At 46.1% G+C, this 18,939-nt stretch overlaps 1 protein-coding gene across 1 annotated transcript in view; it reads right to left on the bottom strand.

Annotated features, from left to right (window-relative positions):
• TMEM201 (transmembrane protein 201) overlaps window positions 1-18,681 on the bottom strand; it is a 44,283-nt gene extending 25,602 nt beyond the window's left edge. Inside the window, exons 1-4 of the mRNA XM_035118993.3 lie at window positions 17,957-18,681; window positions 7,447-7,567; window positions 3,496-3,690; window positions 307-483 (exon numbers count right to left, since the gene is read on the bottom strand). Of these exons, the coding sequence (XP_034974884.2) occupies window positions 307-483; window positions 3,496-3,690; window positions 7,447-7,567; window positions 17,957-18,072 (609 nt within the window). The 5' untranslated portion in view covers window positions 18,073-18,681. The remainder of the gene's footprint in view (window positions 1-306; window positions 484-3,495; window positions 3,691-7,446; window positions 7,568-17,956) is intronic.
• Window positions 18,682-18,939: the final 258 nt, after the last annotated feature.

An 18,939-nucleotide genomic window follows, 5' to 3' on the forward strand; every position in this document is an offset into this window, starting at 1 on the left:
TCACATGGGTGGCAAAATAAGCGCAAGAGAAAATTCAGTGGCAGAAAAATGGGGAGAAGAGAGAAGGCCTGGTGTAAAGAAACAGAGAATGAGAAAAGTGTGCTGGATCGGAAAGCCCTACTTAAGAGAAAATATGACGATTTAAAAATAAATGCATGATTCAGATTCCACCATCGCTGTGTTTCCATCCTCTTCTGGGTTCAAACATGATGCCCTGCCCAATGAACAGCTGTCACTTCCTGCCCAAGTGCTGTGCCCCGCCCACCCCCAATCAACAGACGTTCCTTCATGTTCCTTCTCCCTCACCTGCATGTAGGTCTTGTCTGTCTTCCGGTGGCTGAAGTGGTGCCGAAGCAGCAGGGCGCGGAGCTGCCGGTTCTGGTGCTTGATGTAGTACTCCACTGCGGCCTGGCAAGGGCGGCAGAGCTTGTAGGTCTGCTCCAGGTGATGCTTGTACACCTCAATCTCCTCGTCGTACTTGCCCTGCCCGGAAGAAGGAGCAGAAGCTTAGCTGGGACAGGAGATGCTCTGCAAGCGGAGACACTTCCGGCTTCAATCCCCACCAGAAAAAGAGCACCCTACACATGCTCCCATTTCAGGAGTTATCTCTGCTACCTCATTGTTAGAGAAGAAGCAGAAGAGAGGAACATAGGTACCAGGCAGAAAACATCATCACCAGTACTATTTTTCTAGAACAAGAGGTGCCGGAACTCACCACGAACGCCTCCCTTGTTCTCTTATAATGGCAATGGTGAGTTCCAACTGGGGGAAAAAGCCTTGATCCCCACCATCTCAGGCTTTTAAAACTCCTATGCCAGTGGTTCTCAAAAGGTGTGGCACACCACATTGGTGTGGGCAGGGAGATTCAAAGACACTCAAGGAAACATTTAAACATTTCAGTGTAGTGAAGTATGGTATAGTATAAAAATATTATTTTCTTGCAGAAAAGGGATAGCTATCTTTTCAAAAAGAAAGCAAGAGTATCAAGTGAAACTGAAGGACATTCAAGTGAAACTGAGGACATTCCTTAGTGGTGATCCAGAACATGACTAAATAAGTATGAATTTCATGTATACATTATTATGATACATGTGTAAGAGGCTCATTTAAAATTATATTTTGGGAATAATCCATATTCTTATTTAGCTGCATTAATTTATATTTTCTGGGTGTTCCGTGTTATTAATCAATCAGTGCTAAGAGTTGTTTCTTTTCGTTTTCCAATGTATTTCTTATCAATAAAAAAATTCAGTGTGGTACGAGCAAATTTTTATTCTGAAAGTGTGGCCCAGAGAAAAAGTTTGTGAACCACTGTCCTGGGCCATTTTAAATTTCACTGATGGATCAATATTTTTCTGCTGGGTCTTATTGTATACAACACAGGGAACAACATCCTACCAAGTCAGAGCATGACCACATTCAGACCACACATTTAAACCACTATGATACCACTTGAAACAGCCAAGGTTTCTCCCAAAGAATTATGGGAGCTGTTGCTTATTAAAGAGTTCTGAGAGATGTTAAGAGACTCCTGTCCCGCTCCCAGAGGGACAATTCCCAGAATGGCTTAACAATAAAACCCTCTTCCTGAGGAACTCTGGGAATTTTTGCTCTGTGAGGGGAACGGGGGTCTCCTAACAACTCTCAACTCCCTTAACAAATGGATTCTTTGGATTCAGCTGTTTAAAGCGGCATAATAGTGCTTTAAAATGTGTTGTGTGAATGTGGCCTAAGAACTACCAGCATTAGATTCAATTCCCTCTCAATCATACGTCCCCCAGAAACTCAACTAAGGGGAAAAAGGTTCCCCATGCGCTTAGCCATGCAAGCCCACTTTCCCCGCAAGGCACCCTCCAACCAGACAAAAAGCTTCTTGTGTTAAGTCGTGGATGGGGAAAGCCTGCCCGTGTCTTGCCATTGCTACCCTGGTTGCCATGGCACCTGAAATAAGTGGGGCAGGCATTTTCAAAGATGTCACCACCTGGAGTTTACTGGCTGGAGTGGGGAAGGCAGTGACACATGAAAGCAGGGGGGGGGAAGGTAAGAGAGACAAAGGGGGTAGGACGAGAAGGCAGCAGCAGAAGATACTTCCAGGGCATTCCAAATTCAGACTGTGGCTGTATACACACACCATGCATTTAAAGAACATGGCTTCCTCCCTCCCCAAGAGTCCTGGTCTTGGGAACTGTAGTTCAAGCATGCAGGGAGTCGCAGCTCTGATAGGAAGAACACATTCCCTAAGATTTTTTATATGATTTTTTTTAGGGTTGGTGCTGGCCTTTAAAGCCCTTAATGGCCTCGGTCCTGTATACCTGAAGGTGCGTCTCCACCCCCATTGTTCAGCCGAGGGCCTTCTGGCGGTTCCCTCGCTGCAAAAAGTGAGGTTAGTACAGGGAACCAGACAAGAGGGCCTTCTCGGTAGTGGCGCCCGCCCTGTGGAACACCCTCCCATCAGATGTCAAGGAAATAAGCAGCTATCCTATTTTTAAAAGACATCTGAAGGCAGCCCTGTTTAGGAAAGTTTTTAATATTTAATGCTGTATTGTTTTCAACACTCGATTGGGAGTCGCCTAGAGTGGTGGGGGAAACTCAGCCAGATGAGCGGGGTATAAATAATACCGGTAAATAATAATAATAATAATAATAATAATAATAATAATAATAATATTTTTGGGTGGGGAAGCTTGAAATGTATGGTGCAGATGTATGCAGTCAGAGTTTAGATTCATAAACTAAAATTCATTTTAGATAAAATGATAACTGTCACAGAGGTGCGCTGCGACTACTCTAAAGTAACCCCCTCACAATAACAATATTCAAAAGCCTCCTGTGAAATGGGCTACTCTTTGTTCTTAATAACTTTTCAACTTCAAGTGAGAATACCGTAAGACATTGAGGACAACATCTTGATAGTTATTAACAAAGCAAATCTTTAGGAAAAAAGAAAAGCAAGGAAAGGGCATGTTGCTACCTCCACCCCAATATCCATAATAATTATTTTTCCGAGGGAGTGTGAATGCAGCAATGTAAAGCTGCATCCTTTTGTGTGTAATTTTAATGCAACTGTATTGTTTCCTCTTTATTTTAATCGGTCGCTGAATTATAAGTTTTCCATGAAAGAAATCACACACAAACTACAGCTCCCACAATTTTTGGTGGGGATGTTAAATGTATACAGTACATTTAAAAGTATGGTGTGTGCATGAAATAGAACAATGTGAACAACCACAAAGGATCCAGAGCAGGCATCCCCAAACTGCGGCCCTCCAGATGTTTTGGCCTACAACTCCCTAGCTAACAGGACCAGTGGTCAGGGAAGATGGGAATTGTAGTCCAAAACATCTGGAGGGCCGAAGTTTGGGGATGCCTGATCCATAGGGTTGCATTTGTCTCCTGGGTTGAGCTTCCCCTTTTGTGGGTTTATGGCCTTAAAGAAGGTTAAGTACCAGAATCTTAAAATGAAGGGCTGCTTTGAGTCCCGAGATCAGTTCATACCTCCTCCCTGGGAGTGAAGGACGCCAGCTGCTTAATCTTCATGGTCTGATGGTTGTTGCACTTCCTACAGAGAAGGACCTGGCTGCTCACCCACTGCTGGGGCTTGGTGGGGTCGTAGAAGGCGCCGGCCCCAGAGACAACGTGGTTCAGATGCTCCATGTACTGAGCTGGGATCGGCTTGTTGTAATCTCCATTCTGCCAAGAGGGATCAAAAGGGAAGGCATTGGTTACTCCAGTCTCCTTCCTGCTGCTCTACAACATTTTTATTTTATTTATTCATAAAAATATATACACACTGCGATTCATTATTTTTTTTAAAAAATGGAGCTGCTCACAACAATTGTACACTGTTTAAATTTTTATTACCTTCAGCCTGTGGTTCCAGGGCAGGTTACATTAACACCCAACATTAGAGCACAATATTACAAACACTTTAAAACAACTAAGGTGGCGCCTAAAAATTTACACCTCAAATGTCAAAAGCTGTATAATGAAGGTGACAGGTGCACCTCTGTGGGGTAGGAGCTCCACAGTTTAGGGGCTGCTACAGAGAAGACCCTTTTTGTGGGCGGCCATACAATAAAAAAACATATTAAAGAGTTAAAATCAGAAATCAGCTACGGTACTGTGAGGGACAAGGGATACAGGGAAGTCCCTCCCATCTTAAGTTCCAGCCCATCCCCAAGCGCTGGAGAGAGTAGGGAGAGCTCTGCCTCTAGCGGAGAGTCAGGAAGTGGGGTCCGAGGCTCAGGCAAGGTTGCGGAGCCCATGCACCAGGTGGGACAGGAAGTGGGGGGCCCGGGGGGAAGGCCAATCCCCCCAACTCCCGAATTGCGACGCAAACGTAGGGGGAAGAGGTTGGGTCTCCCAAAGCTTCTGTGCTGGAAGAAAACGCGCCAATCGCCATTCGGAGGTTCTGACACCTCACCTTAAGGATGCATATTTACCGCTCTGAACACTGTAAATAATCAGCACTTAATAAAAGCCTAAAAAGACCATGCTGGAGTCGTTACTCTAGAGTAGCCATATCAGGCCCCCTGACAGGTACCTACAATGAAAAGATGCATTCTTAACTGCCTGCATAAGCCTAATAGAATATAAGTTATTAATATCATTTCAAATTATTGTTTTAAGTTTATAACCCGCCCTTCTTCTTTGCTCCTCTTGCTGGTGTGAGCCAAGAAACAGTTGGGCTTAGCATCACGGCCAAACCCAGGCTTGTGGTTTGGAAAACCCACAAGTGGTATGCCACAAAACAAACCTTAATTAAAGTCCTACCAACTCTCACTGCTAGGGTTATTGGTGGTTACTTGCCATGACAGCTGTGTACTACCCTCCAGGGCATAGCTGTCAACGTTTCCCTTTTCTCGCGAGGAATCCTATTCGGAAGAATTCCCCCTTTAAAAAGGGGGAAAGTTGACAGCTATGCTCCAGGGTTAGAGGCTGTATACTTCTGAAAACCAGTTGCTGTGGTTCTCAAGTGGGGAGAGCACCTCTGCACTAATGCCTTGCTTGTGGGCTTTCCATAGGCACATGGTTGGCCACTTTGAGGATGCTGGACTAGATGGGCCTTCTGATCTGAAGATCCAGTAGGGATCTTTCAAAGTCAATTCATAAGAATAACTGGGGCATTTGGTTTCATGAGTCTCACCAACCGGAGGACCTACGGGAAAACTGGTGATATCCAATTAAGGCAGAACTGAGTGAGAGGGCAACAGTCCGCTTCTCTTGTACGGAAGATGGATAAAAATTGTACCAGAGTTTATTTGAGGAACCAATTCACAGTAAAGTGTGAAGTACGGATGGATTTTATTTCATAAAATGTATATTATACCACTTGATTGTAAAAAAACACACCCAGAGATTCAAAGTGGTTTACAAAATGAATAACACAATGAAATGATCCATCAAAAGCAACTATTTAAAATCTTCAAAAATAATTATCTTCTGCCTCCTCCGGTGTGTGGCAACACGAGAATGGGCCTTCTCTGCAGTGGCTCCCCGTCTGTGGAATGCTCTCCCCAGGGAAGTTCGCCTGGCGCCTTCATTATACACCTTTAGGCACCAGGCAAAAACATTCCTTTTTAATCAGGCCTTTGGTTGATCTGATTTACATCCTATGCCCTTTTAAAATGTGTTTTTTGTGTGTGTCAGGAGGGGCTTTTGGGTTGTTGGTTTTATTTTTATTATGTATTTTGTGGTTTTATATCTTGATTTTGTTCTGTAAACCGCCCTGGGACCCCCAGGTATAAGGAGGTATATAAATTCAATAAAGAATAATAATTAAAATCAATGATAACCTAACATCCAGGAAGGTAAAATCATGTATGGGTAGGCTGGCCTAAACAAAAACAATTTTAGCAGGCACCTAAAAGAGTGCAGTGAAGGCGGCTCCCTGGTTTCAAAAGGCAGGAAGTTCCAAAGTGTGGGTGTTGTCAAGCTAAAGGATGGATTCCTTATAAATGCAGAATGAGTACTATGTGGTGCATTGTAACATTCTGCAGAATGAAGAGGCGGAGCGAGCATATACGGACGGAGTCAGGTGAACTCACAGGTAAACTCATCTGAAGCTGTCAAGTTACCTTCTAAGCCCACTGCCATCCGATTCTCATTCAATGCTCACTCCAAATCTACCCCACTTACCTTAACATTCCACACCCCAAAACAATCTCCTCCCTTCAATCCCAAAGGTGGTTCACTCGTGACACCAAATTTTGCTTTAAAGCTCCCACCCTCGACCTCTGCCAGTAAATTCTACCAACAGGGACATACACCCCAAAAAATCAGAAGCCCACACCATAACAACTTGGAAGCAGGGCCTTTGTTGTGGCTGCCCCTGTTCTGTGGAGCAGCAGCCCTGCTGAGATACAGCAGGCACCCACAATCTGCACTTCCCAGAAACAACCCAATTACATTTTTGCTTTGACAAGCTTTTCCAGCTGGGTGAAAAGGTCTCTTGCCTTAAGGTGTTCAAACTGTATTGCGTATCTTCAGTGCCAGTTGCTACCCGTCAGCCTTGCCTACCTCACAGGGATGCTGTGAGGATGAAACGGAGACGGGGTGTGTGTGCACCACCTTGAGCTCCTCTCGGGAGAAAAAAGGTGGGATATAAATGTAATGAAATTCAGATAGATACATGATAGATCGATGTAAAAGGGAATTCATAAATTAATACACACCAATATCGAACAGACACATGCACATGGGTTGGCACCAGGTTTGTACCCAAGGCTAGCCCTACTCAAGAGCAGACCCACGGAAAGCAATGACCATGACTAACTTAGGTCCATTCATTTCCATGGGTCTACTCTAGAGCAAAACTTAGGCCACATTCACACCATATATTTAAAGCACTATTACTGCACTTTAACAGTGATGCCCCCCCCCCAGGCAAAAAATCCTGGGAACTGTAGTTTGTTAAGGGTAAAGGGTGTTTAAGAGACCCTATTTTCCTCAAAGTTATAATTCCCAGAATGCTGGGAATTGTAGCTCCATGAGGGGAACAGGAAACCTCCTAACAGCTCTCAGCACATTTAACAAACTACAGTCATACCTCGGGTTATAGCCAATTCAGGTTGCGTCTTTTTGGGTTGCGCTCTGCGCCAAACCTACAAGTACCGGAACGGGTTACTTCTGGGTTTTGGCGCATGCGCAGAAGTGCTAAATCGCGCTTTGCGCATAAGCGCCGAATCGCAACCCGCGCGTGCACAGACACGGGTTGCGAACATGCCTCCCGCACGCATCACGTCCACAACCCGAGCATCCACTGTATATAAAAAAAATTGGGGAGGGGAAGCCATGACGGTTTAAAGTGGCATCATAGCGCTTTAAACACATGTGAATGTGGCCTTAGTTGGAGGCAACCCAGCTTGCTTTGGGAGAAGCACTGGCCCTTGACCGCCATTTCATCTCGCCATAGAGGCTTTACGAGGTGCCCCCCTTGAAACATACCTCTTGGAAGCCATTGTACTGCTCGCAGTTGGGGCAATCCCAACAGTTCCGGTTGCCGTACGGAACCACGGTGTCCTGGTTGCAGAACCAGCAATTCACGGTCATGTGGGTGGGTTTCTTCCTGTGGGGAACAGCATTTTAAAAAAGCATACATCACACTGGGCCATGGGAGGAGGCGGCCCAATGTGACACATTCCAGTCAGGCAAAAACACAGCAAGGAAGTTATGAAGCAGGGCCGGGGAGGGTTGCGGAGAGATTTCCGAGGGCCAGACAAGAGCAGCCTGGAGGGCCACATTAGTCTCCTTGGCCTAAGATTCCCCACCCCAGGCTTAGAGAATCGTACAATAATACCTGTGGTTTGATATACCCTTTTATACGCTTGTTTATATGCAAATTAGGCCACACACAACTACATTCTCCACAAACGGACCTAAAGTTACTCATGGCCATTAACCAAAAGCTTGTCCTCCTCAGAGTAGACCCATCTAAAGTTAACAGGCATGACTAACTTGGGTTCCTTATTTTCAAATGGGCCTACTCTGAGTAGGACCTAGTTAAGATACAAGCTCTTAATTCCTGCTCAAAGGTACACTGTTGGTGTTTTGCTTTTTTTAACAGCGGGAATTGCTTTAGGCCCACCTGGTGGGGGAAGAAAGTGAGATTCAAAGATTTTTAAATAAAATAAAATAATAATAATAATAATAATAGTTGTCTAGCAACCGCAAGACACTGCCTTCCAATCACTTCCTGCAGGCTTTCAAAGGTCATGCCCTGTGGTTGCTAGGCAACCTCAATTTGCTTCAACTTCCACCATGGTACACGGCAAACACAGGGCATCCCGCTTGAGCATCTGCAGCAAGCAGTCAAAGGCCTCAACTTCGGTTACCGAAGCAAGCACCTTGCGGTTGCTTGGCATACCCCCAGAAACGCTTGAAGGTTGACCTGGAAGCAATTCGGGACAGTACTGCAACCACAAGATCCTCCCACCTCTCTTTACCAGGCAACAGACCAAAATTTCCCCTTTCCCGCCAAAAAGGAAAAATAAGATGGGAGACCCAGAAAATGGACAAGCCAGAGATGTCCAATCCAGGGAGCAATGGGGCCCATGGCTGGGATTCTCCCATATTTTTCTGGGAAGGGAAGAATTCGTTGCCCGAAGCCAGAGAGCTTAACGGGGCAGCTGTAAACAGTAAAAGTGCAGAGCCACAAGTGAAAAGCAGAACTTCAATAGAAAAAGGTTGCCTGTCTATGCACTGGAATGAAACACTTCCCATCAAAATGAGCAGCTGTTGGGGCTTAACCCTTCTGGACAGAGGGAGATTCATTTGCCTTGTGTTTTTTTTTTAATAAAAAAGATAAGCAACAGTCTAAGAACAGGCTTTTGAAGACAGACTTGTTCATACAGACATTCCCTTGCTCCCTCAACCTGTTTTAATTGCTGTGTTGTTTCAAAATGACTTTTAAACTGCATAAGTTTACCCTGGATTGTCATATATAATGGAATTTTTAAATTGCATATCTTAACTGCGAGTTTATATTTTAAATGGGACTGTTTTAAGTGTTTATTTTAATTAGGTGCATTTATATTTTCATGTTTTAATGGGATTTCTTTTATTAAACTTTGGGCCATGGTGCCTTGGTGCTTGAAAAGTGCGCTTAGAAGCCTAGCTTGTGTGTGTATATAATAATGATAAAGGTTTTTTTATTTCACAGCAGCTACAGAAATGGGTGACTTGCCTCATGTGAACAAGCCATCTCAGACAGGAGCACAAGAAATTGTATTACATTGAGTCAGACTGCACTGACTAGCAGCAACTCCCAAGGATTTCACCACCCCTACCTGAAGACGCCAAGGATTGAACCTGGGACTTTCTGCATGCAAAGGAGATACTCTACCACTGGCGACCAACTAACCATCAAAGACCTGACCTGGGATGAAAGCTACCTCCCCCCCCCCCAGTTTAAGTAGGGGGCATGTGTTTTGTATTTGGGTATGTGCATATGCAGAGCCAAAGCTGTGCAAAATAAAAATAAAAATTATGGGTGACCCAAATGCCAGTTAGTTATTGCATGAGCACAGCTTTCCTCTCTATAAACTCAAAGTGCTGCTAATGACTTATAAAGCCCAACACAGTTTAGGCCCAGTCTATAAGGACGATCATATTCTCCCATATGAACCTGCCTGGGCTGTGTGATCTTCAGTGCCATTGCCACCACCCTTATGTGCACACTTGGTATTGATGTGGAAAAGGGCCTTCTTGGTGGCTGCTCCCAGACTTTGGAACCTCCTTCCTAGAGAAGCTCGACTGGCTCCCTCCTTGTTGTCCTTCGACTGGCAGATAAAGACTGCCTTTGGGAATTGACTGGTTTTTAAGGAAAGGGCCTTTAATAGGGCTGTGCTGTTTTAATTGTATTTTAATAGATTTGTTTTCTTTAAAAAAAATTTAAATTTTTTATTAGAGATCAATTACTTTTATCTTTTATATGTTTCTAGCTTTCTGTTTTGACCTCTCATGAAGAGGAGCCTCAGATTATGATTGCAGGGTCCAGGTCAGTTCATAATCTTGTGTTTAAAGTATAATACATTTTCTAAAAAGCTGCCATCTAGCTGCTTCCACCCAAAGTGTGTCAGCGGCCAAGGTATTTCCCAAAGCATCTTTGATACGTTTCATTAGCTGCCAGGCAAAAAAATTCCTTTTCTCCTAGGCCTTTGGCTAATTAAACAATCTATGGCTTTTTAAACTGTGTGTGCAGGATGGGATGGTATTGTTTTTGGGATGTTATATATTTTTGTGTTTTTACATTGTAAAGCACCCTGCGATCCTCAGATGAAGGGCGGTGCAGAATAATAATAATTATTATTATCATCATCATCATCTCCATGTTGTTTTATTCTGTGTCAGTCGCCTTGACTTCCAATCTGGGTGGAAAGTGGGATACAAATAAATACAGCAACAGTAGTAGTACCGGTAGCAGCAATACTATAGTGCCAGGTATTGTTCCAGGCAAAACAAGACTTCAAATTCCGCCAAGCACAGCTGCCCAAGATGGGAATTCCGCTCTCCTTACCCAACACACCTCTCCACCATCTGTTTCCACATGACTTCAGCACAAGGGCTCCTTTGAACTACAGCTGTCGGAAGCACCACGGAGCACAAAGGCCCAGCTGATGCAAACAGGAGCCAAAGGAACGTTTGGGACATCCATCTGCTGCAATGCAAGCCAAGCATACCTACTGCCTGGGCTCATGTCTTCAACTAGCAGGCTTAGGCCTCACAAACCCTTCTGTCTTGAATTAACAAACTATTTTCATTAGGGCGCACAGAATTGTAGAGTAGGGAGGGATCCCAAGGGTCATCTAGTCCAACTCCCAGCAATGCAGGAGTCACAAATAAGGAATCCCTTTTTGCCACCGCAGGCATTGTTTTAGAAGAGGTATTCTTCTTCCTCTCCCTGAGACTCAGAGGAGGGAACACCCGTGTGTGTGTGTGTGTGTGTGTGTGTGTGTGTGTCTGTCTGTTTGTCTGTCTGTCTGTCTGTCATACACACTCTTAACTTTTCTTTAAAATCTGGCAACTAATCTATCAGAAGGGGGCACCTTTTAGCATCAGTAACAATCAACTTAATTTACCTGAACTATTTTTAAAACTTATTTTAAGAAGGGCTAAACAGTGTATGTGTGTGTATAAAGGTAAAGGGGCCCCTGACCATCAGGTCCAGTCGTGTCCGACTCTGGGGTTGCGGTGCTCGTCTCGCTCTATAGGCCGAGGGAGCCGGCGTTTGTCCGCAGACAGCTTCCGGGTCATGTGGCCAGCATGACAAAGCTGTTTCTGGCGAACCAGAGCAGCGCACAGAAACGCCATTTACCTTCCCGCCGGAGCAGTCCCTATTTATCTACTTGCACTTTGATGTGCTTTCGAACTGCTAGGTGGGCAGGAGCTGGGACTGAGCAACGGGAGCTCACCCCGTTGCAGGGATTCGAACCGCCGACCTTCTGATCAGCAAGCCCTAGACTCTGTGGTTTAACCCACAGCACCACCTGGGTCCCTATGTGTGTATATATTCACACCTCTTAACCCTGAGCTTTTGACACGTGACTTCCACTTTTAGGACCCACCTTATTTTTGCAATCGCAAGTTGTTTTTAACATTGTGTTTAAATTGGGACTTTAGGGCACTTAATGAATATTATATATACACTGCTGGACTCCAATGCTTATCAGCTCCAGCCAGCATGGACAGTGGTCAGGGCCAGTGTTCTAAATTCGCCCAGCACACTTTGCACCTGGCTACCAGATGCCAGGATGGCACCTGACGTCTCCCCCACCTGGAGGTGCATGCCTGGGGATCTTTGCAGCGTGACTATTTTCAGACACATCCTGTGGAATTCTATCCATTATATTTTATCTGCACAATCAGAATAAATTTCATGAACCCCAAAGCGCATGGGGGGAAAATGACTTTCGAGCCGTCTGGCCCCAAACGGGCAACTAGGCGTTCTATTTTGGTTGACTGTAACCCTGGTTTAAGTAGCCATTTGATGCCTAGCTTATATATCCGAGTTTCTACACTGCTCAGGGCTGATGCAGTCATGCAGTCTGACAACATGCAGAAGGCACCGCAACAGCAAAATCCAGGACAGCGGTAGCCAATCTTACTGGATTCTACATGAAAGCTGTCCAGGAGATGGCTTTTCTTCCTCACAAATAGCAGAGAGCAACAAACAGGTCCAATCAAGAGTTTCCACCGAGGTCAAGCCTTATCAGCCATTCTGGCTCCAGATGCCTCTACAGTACTCAGCTCTCTTCTGCCTTCTGCTTCCTCAAATTAAGGGTGTATGGCAAGCCTTTCATTTCAGTCAAATTGGGAGCAGCGTGGAGATTTCCTCAGCTTGTGCCTTTCTCAGACGAAGAAGCAATAATCTCGTGGCACCATTTCCATGATCCTACTCTATCTGGGGGCCACAGACGCATTAAGAACAAAAACAATGATGTTTTAGAATGCAGAAGAGGGTGGCTGGTCTGGACAAGATGGAGATTAGCAGGCAAATCACAGGCCCTGCAAATCTGTCTGCTCAAGCATTGTGTCCAGGAGAGGGCGTGAAATTCAGGAGCATTGCATACTCTCCTACACTCCTTTACTACACTCCTGCATCTGTTATCAGCACATGGGGTTCTGAGGTATGCTGCCTCTGTATATGGAGGTTCTATTTCATCAATATAAGCAATAGCCATTGATAGACTGATGCCTCACATTATTATTTTCTTTAAAGCTGAAGTTAGCGCCCCCTCCCCACATGCAATGAACCCCCAGCGAACCACATATCTTAGAACTAGGAAGGGGAAACTTTTTTCCAGCCCGAGGGCCACAATCCCTTGTTAGTAACCTTCTGGGGGCCACATGCCAGTGATGAGCACAGCCAGAGGCAGAGGTGGGCAGTTAAGGGATGTGATTCTTCCCTTTGCAAAGTAAGCTTATATTCCAGTCATGCAAAAGCCAGAGCTACACACACCTACACACACACCCATTTTTATAACCAGAAAAGCAATGAGTTTTATCACAATTCAAGGACACACTGTAGAAAGGCAAAGGCGCTGATAAAAGACACATTAAACTCTTATCTGGGAAAAAGCTGCTTGCCTTACAAACGACATTCCAGTTACTCAAAACTACGAAGGTTGGGCCTGATTCCTGAGCCACAAAGCTGAAGCAGGGAGCCAAAATTTAACGACCAGAACATAGTTCAATGAAAACCCTACTAACTTGCAGGCAGCGTAGATGATGTACGCTGATGATGTACAAGGTCAGACATATCCTGGATAAGGCAAATACACTGCAGAGCCATGAAGTTCAATTGGGGGGGGGGGTCATTGGACAAATCAGACTGTCACTTAGCCTACCTGAAAAGGCTGTTGGGAGGGTAACCCTTCCTTGCCAGAATCAGCTACACCCAGATGAGAGTATCCACTGCACCTCTGCGTGACCAAAATAACAATTCATGGAGAAATACACGGAAACATATTTTTCCAGATTTAAGAGGCAAGAGTAACATGATTCCAGAAGTGGTTTGGGTTTTTTTTTAAATCGGGGGGGGGGGGGTTGCATTTTAAGGATTAAAACTTTGGAGGCCACTGTTGCAGTGCAAGAAAGCAGTCATTAACTTGTCACAAAAAAGGCAGTGTACATTTTAAAATGTTCTTCCCAAGTTCTGCTCAGGCAGTGTCCAGTCACCATGACCCCTGGAGGAAGATTGAGAAAAGCGGTCTTACAAGAAAGACCTCCCCCCCCCAAACGAAATGCATTCCTCACATTCCAACAGAGACATTCTCAAGGCTGATCCTTTGCCTGTAATGAATAAAAAAACCATTCACTCTTTTTTTGCCTGTCTCCTCTAATCATTCTCCCTAGGGAATTTTAACGCTCAATTGCAGCATCTGCTTAGACTGAAAACAGATTAAGCTCTGCTTTGCTAGAATTTTTTGAAATTCCCACTCAAGCCTCTGAGAGCCCAGGTTGGTGGCTAGTCCAGCATCATGTTCTCACAGCGGCCAACCAGGTGCCTGTGGGAAACCAGCAAAAGCAGGACCCTAGCACAAGAGCCCTCTCCCCTCCAGTTTCTAGCAACTGGCATTCAGAAGCATTGCTACCTCTGACTGTGGAGCCATCATGACTATCAACGGACCTCCTTTTGAGTAGACAGAAGGAGAACCTCATTCAAACCTCGCCACTTCCCTGGCTTGACTAAAGTCACCGCTCTCCCTTTCAGCCTCCAACCTACCTATGCTACCATCCCGCCTTACAGGGCTGTTGTAAAGCTTGAAATCTATCATGTATGTAAAGGGTGGCCCTCCAGGTTGCATGATCTGGTCCTTAGAAAACCCCCTCCCCAAAGTCAGAATCCTCATGAGCCTTGCTCTGCACCCTCGAGTGTTCTTGCCTGGCTGGAATGTGGCCTTGAATTCTTGATTTTGCCTGCCTGGATGGAGGATCGGGAGAGGTGTGTTTATAGAAACAAGCCTGCTGGATGAAAGGGGAGGAAATTACATTACTTGCCCTGCCCACTTTTGCCTCTAGCTCCACCCATACCAGGATGCGGCCCTCAGAAGGGAATATGGCCCTTGGGAACGTGAGGAAATAATTATTATCTTATATTTACTAGCTTCCTCGAGTCCGGACACCTCCACCATGGGAAGCAATGACAGGTGAATTAGCACAGAACCAACGCAGGTCTGTAACAATAAAAATTAAAAAATGCACAGACCCAAATTGTTCTCAGGGGGCACTTTATTCAATTAGAAACATGCAACAGCAGAGGACGTGGCTTTCAATAACGTGTTTCCACACAGAGAGAATGCAAACCAGTGAAACGGACTCCCACGGAAGGTGGTGGACTCTCCCTCAATGGAGGCTTTTAAACAGAGGTCGGATAGATTCTTTAGCTGCGATTTCTGCATTGTAAGGGATGAACCTTGGGGTACACCTTCCAACTCTACAATCTATAAAAAACAAAACCTGACTTGGTTCCATTGAGAACGTCTTACTCTTCCTAAACCTCTGGCAGCAAAGGAACTATTATAACTGGAAAGCACATTTCAATCTTTCAATCTTACACATCGGGGTGTGTGTGTGGAAAAAGTGTTCTATTTTCCTCCCAGCACTCCATGCTTCTGTATACACTGCTCACCTTGGGATTCTAGGACTGGAAGGAGGCAAGCCCAGAACAGCAACTCATACAGAAGCACAACCCTATAAGCAAGGACACTTTGCCATGGCTCTGCAACTGGGAGTGACTGACTGACTGAAGCCTATCTAGTTCAGAAACAGCAGAATTACCAAGTCAGTTTTCACTGGAGTTCAAAGCAGGCCCCTCTAGACTGTTTTACAGTGGTGCCTCGCTAGACGAATTTAATTCGTTTCACGGGTCTTTTCTTATAACGAAAAATTCATCTAGCGAATCCCGTAGGAATGCATTGAATTTTTTTTTTGCCCATAGGAACGCATTAATTGAATTTCAATGCATTCCTATGGGAAACAGCGATTCGCTAGACGAATTTTTTGTAAAACGAATTCGTCTAGCGAGGCAACCTCCGCTAGAAAAAACCTTTCGTTAAGCGTAAATTTCGTTAAGCAGGGCATTCGTTAAGCGAGGCACCACTGTATTTATTTACAACATTTGTATGTCACCCCATAATGTGAAGTTCTTTAGGAAACTTTCAAGGGCATATTACTCATTTCAGGCTCATCAACTTCTTTCTCAAGGCACAGTTTGAGAATCACAGTCCTTATGGGATCAGCAAGCTTGTGTCCACCTGGACAGTTTCTTATGTCCACAGTGACCCACAGAAGCAAAATGTTACCCAAAGCATCCAACGGTTGGGCCGGGCTTTCGCCAACCTGACACCCTCCAGTGTTAGAAATTAGCCAGGCACCAGGTGTGTTTTGCTGCTGGGTCCAATTGTGACCATGTGGAGACAGATGTCTGGATGCCAGGTTGGCGACTAACACCATCTAGCTGGCCTCTCCAACTTTTTAAAGCAGGTAAGCAGAAGCACTTATTTACTGCAACTATATCCCACCTTTTTCTCCAAGGATTACATGGTCCACGCTTCTCTTCACTTAATCCCTACAACGGCCCTGTAAAGTAGGTTAAGAGGCCATGACTGACCCAAGGTCACCCAGTGAGCTTTACGGCCGAGGAGGGATTTGAACCTGATCTCCCAGGTCCTAGTCTGACATTCTAACCCAGGGGTAGGCAACCTAAGGCCCGTGGGACGGATGCGGTCCAATCGCCTTCTCAATCCAGCCCACAGACTGTCTGGGAATCAGCGTGTTTTTACACGAGTAGAATGTGTCCTTTTATATAAAATGCATCTCTGGGTTATTTGTGGCACCTGCCTGGTATTTTTACATGAGTAGAATGTCTGCTTTTATTTAAAATCCATCTCTGGGTTATTTGTGGGGTATAGGAATTTGTTCATTTCCTGCCTGCCCAAAAAATATAGTCCGGCCCACCACATGGTCTGAGGGACGGTGGACCGGCCCATGGCTGAAAAAGGTTGCTGACTCCTGCTCTAACCACTACACCACACTGGCTTCCTAGAGTCCTGCTGCTATGTGACAGGACAGCTCTATAAATTACGTAGGTAAATAAATACAGTATGGGGAAAGCAAAATGTCACCTAGAGAAGGATCTGAAATATTTTCCCGAAAGCTTGAATTTGTTTCAGTCTGGATTGTTTGGTTTGATGTTTTAATGTGTTGCAAACCACCTTGAGATTGTTTTCTAAGATGCAAAGCGGCATAGAAATGAAATTAATAAATTTTAATAACAATTCACTGGAAAAAGGTGCCCAGACATTACATTGTGGTGACCGCAACCCAGGTTTAAGGTGCTATTTGGTGATTACCTTATGTATCTGAGTTCCTAAGACTGCCTCCAGCCGCAGCCAGCATCGCCCACAGGCTGGGATGATGAGATTTGTAGTCCCATGCATCTCAAGGGCCACAGAAGGTTGGTTTAGACCCAACTTTTAAGCAGGCTTTCAAGATGCACAGCCAAGCTTATATATCTGAGTTTCTAACACTGTATTGGACATGGAACAAAGATGAGAGAACAGGGATACTGCAAGGGCACTTCTTGTGCACAACCACCCCTTATATGCTTATCCGCTCACAACTCCGGTTTAAATCCACTGAGCAACACAGGACCGTGTAAATTTCAATATACAATCAGTATGGCTAGGAAGGGCTGAAACCCTAGAAAGCTGCTTGGAATCACTGTAGAAGATTACTGAGCGAGACAGACAAAGGGTCTGACTCAAGGCAGCTTTTATGCAGCACCACGAAGACTAGAATCTTGGCTCTATTTGGGGGGGGGGGCTAGAGCACAGTGGTAAGAGCATCAGCTTTGCACGCAGAAGATCCCATGTTTAATCCCCAACGGATTCTCCAGGTAGAGCGTGGAGACACACCTGTCAGGCCGTGCTGACAACACTGAGATAGGTAGGTTGTCAGTTCCGCCTCAATTAAAAGACAGCTTCCGTCTTTCATCACTGTAAAACTTTTGTGGTCATTTTTTAATAAAGCTAACTCAGCATTCATTGAAACGCGTTCGGATTGCACCCTTTTCTACAAGCGGTTCCTGACTCCGGAAGGGGGCGGGACTTCACCTCCCCCTTCCCGAAAAAAACCCCGGACATTTAAAAATATATTCCTCTCTCCCAAAAAGAAACAAGAGAAGCAAAGAGGCGGGAGGAAAGACTCGCCCTCCCGCAGGAAGATCCCGGCATTTCAAATCAAAGGGAGGAGAGTCTCAAGCATGGTCGCTCCCCTTCCGAAGGCTTAAGGCGGCAACCCCGCCCAGCTTGCCTCGCTGGGCCTCCCAAAGCATGCTCGCCTCCTGGAGGCAGCTTAATCCGCGGTGGATCTTTTATATATATTATAATTACTATTACTGCCTCGATCGCAATTTCGTGGGACACGCTTACGTTTAAAATAATGCAAAGCTTACCTCCGAGCGATTTTGTACAGGAGGACTCCGCCGGCGGCGGCGCACACCGTCACCCCCAGGCCCCCGGCCAGGCCGGCGGTGGGGCAGCCGGCCAGCAGCGCGCCGACTCCTTCCATGGCCGCTGGGCTCTGCGGGAAAAAAGGCTTAGGGAGGAGGAGGGAAAGGGAACTGAAAAGGGAGCGGGGGGGGGACGGAATTGCAACGACCGCTGCTCGGATCCCTCGTGCGAGGGGGCGGTCGCGAAAGGAGAAGGGGAAAAAAATAAAAGGCTGTTTCTACCGCGCGCTCAGCAAAGAAAGAACGGCGCCTCCTCTTAGAACGCGTCGAGGGGGGGCGTTCTTAGAACGTTCAGTTGCAGCTTTCAGAGCGCGAGGAGGAGGAGGAGGAGAGAAGCGCCGGATGCGGATTGGAATGCTCGGCCGAGCCTTTCGGAACGCTGAGTAACGAGCAGCCGCTTTAGAACGCGAAGTGTCCAATCGCGCGCCCGGCTCCCTTCTCACCTCCACGCCTCACTCCCCCGCCGCGCGCGGCGCCCTCTGCTCCAAATGTTCCAACGCTTTGAACAATTAGAAGAAAGCGCGCCCGCGCGCGCGTCGTGTATAACACAGCAAATCCATAAAAAGCGCCAAAGGCGGAACGCGTTGATCAAGAGCGTTACCCCCCGCCCGGTTCAGTAGAAACAGCGGGAAATTGGAGCGGCTCCTTTTCTCCTCCCCTCTTTCTATAAAGCGGTATGACCTTCCCTCCACTGCCGCCGCCGCCGCTCCTCCTCTTCCAGGAGGCACCGATCCGCCCCCTTCTCGCATATACCCGCCGCTGGCTGCCTCGCCTCCAATCACCGGCACGAGGCGCGGCTAAGCATGGCTGGAGGCGGCGCGGGGAAAGAAAAGGGAATCCGAGGTGGCGATTCTTTTACGCAGCACGTGGCTGTGGAAGTGGGAGATTTGCACACACGCGCACACCCAAACGATTCAGGGTACGGA

This window comes from Zootoca vivipara, chromosome 6 (genome assembly GCF_965207765.1).
Source record: "Zootoca vivipara chromosome 6, rZooViv2.hap1.1, whole genome shotgun sequence".
NCBI lineage: Eukaryota > Metazoa > Chordata > Lepidosauria > Squamata > Lacertidae > Zootoca > Zootoca vivipara.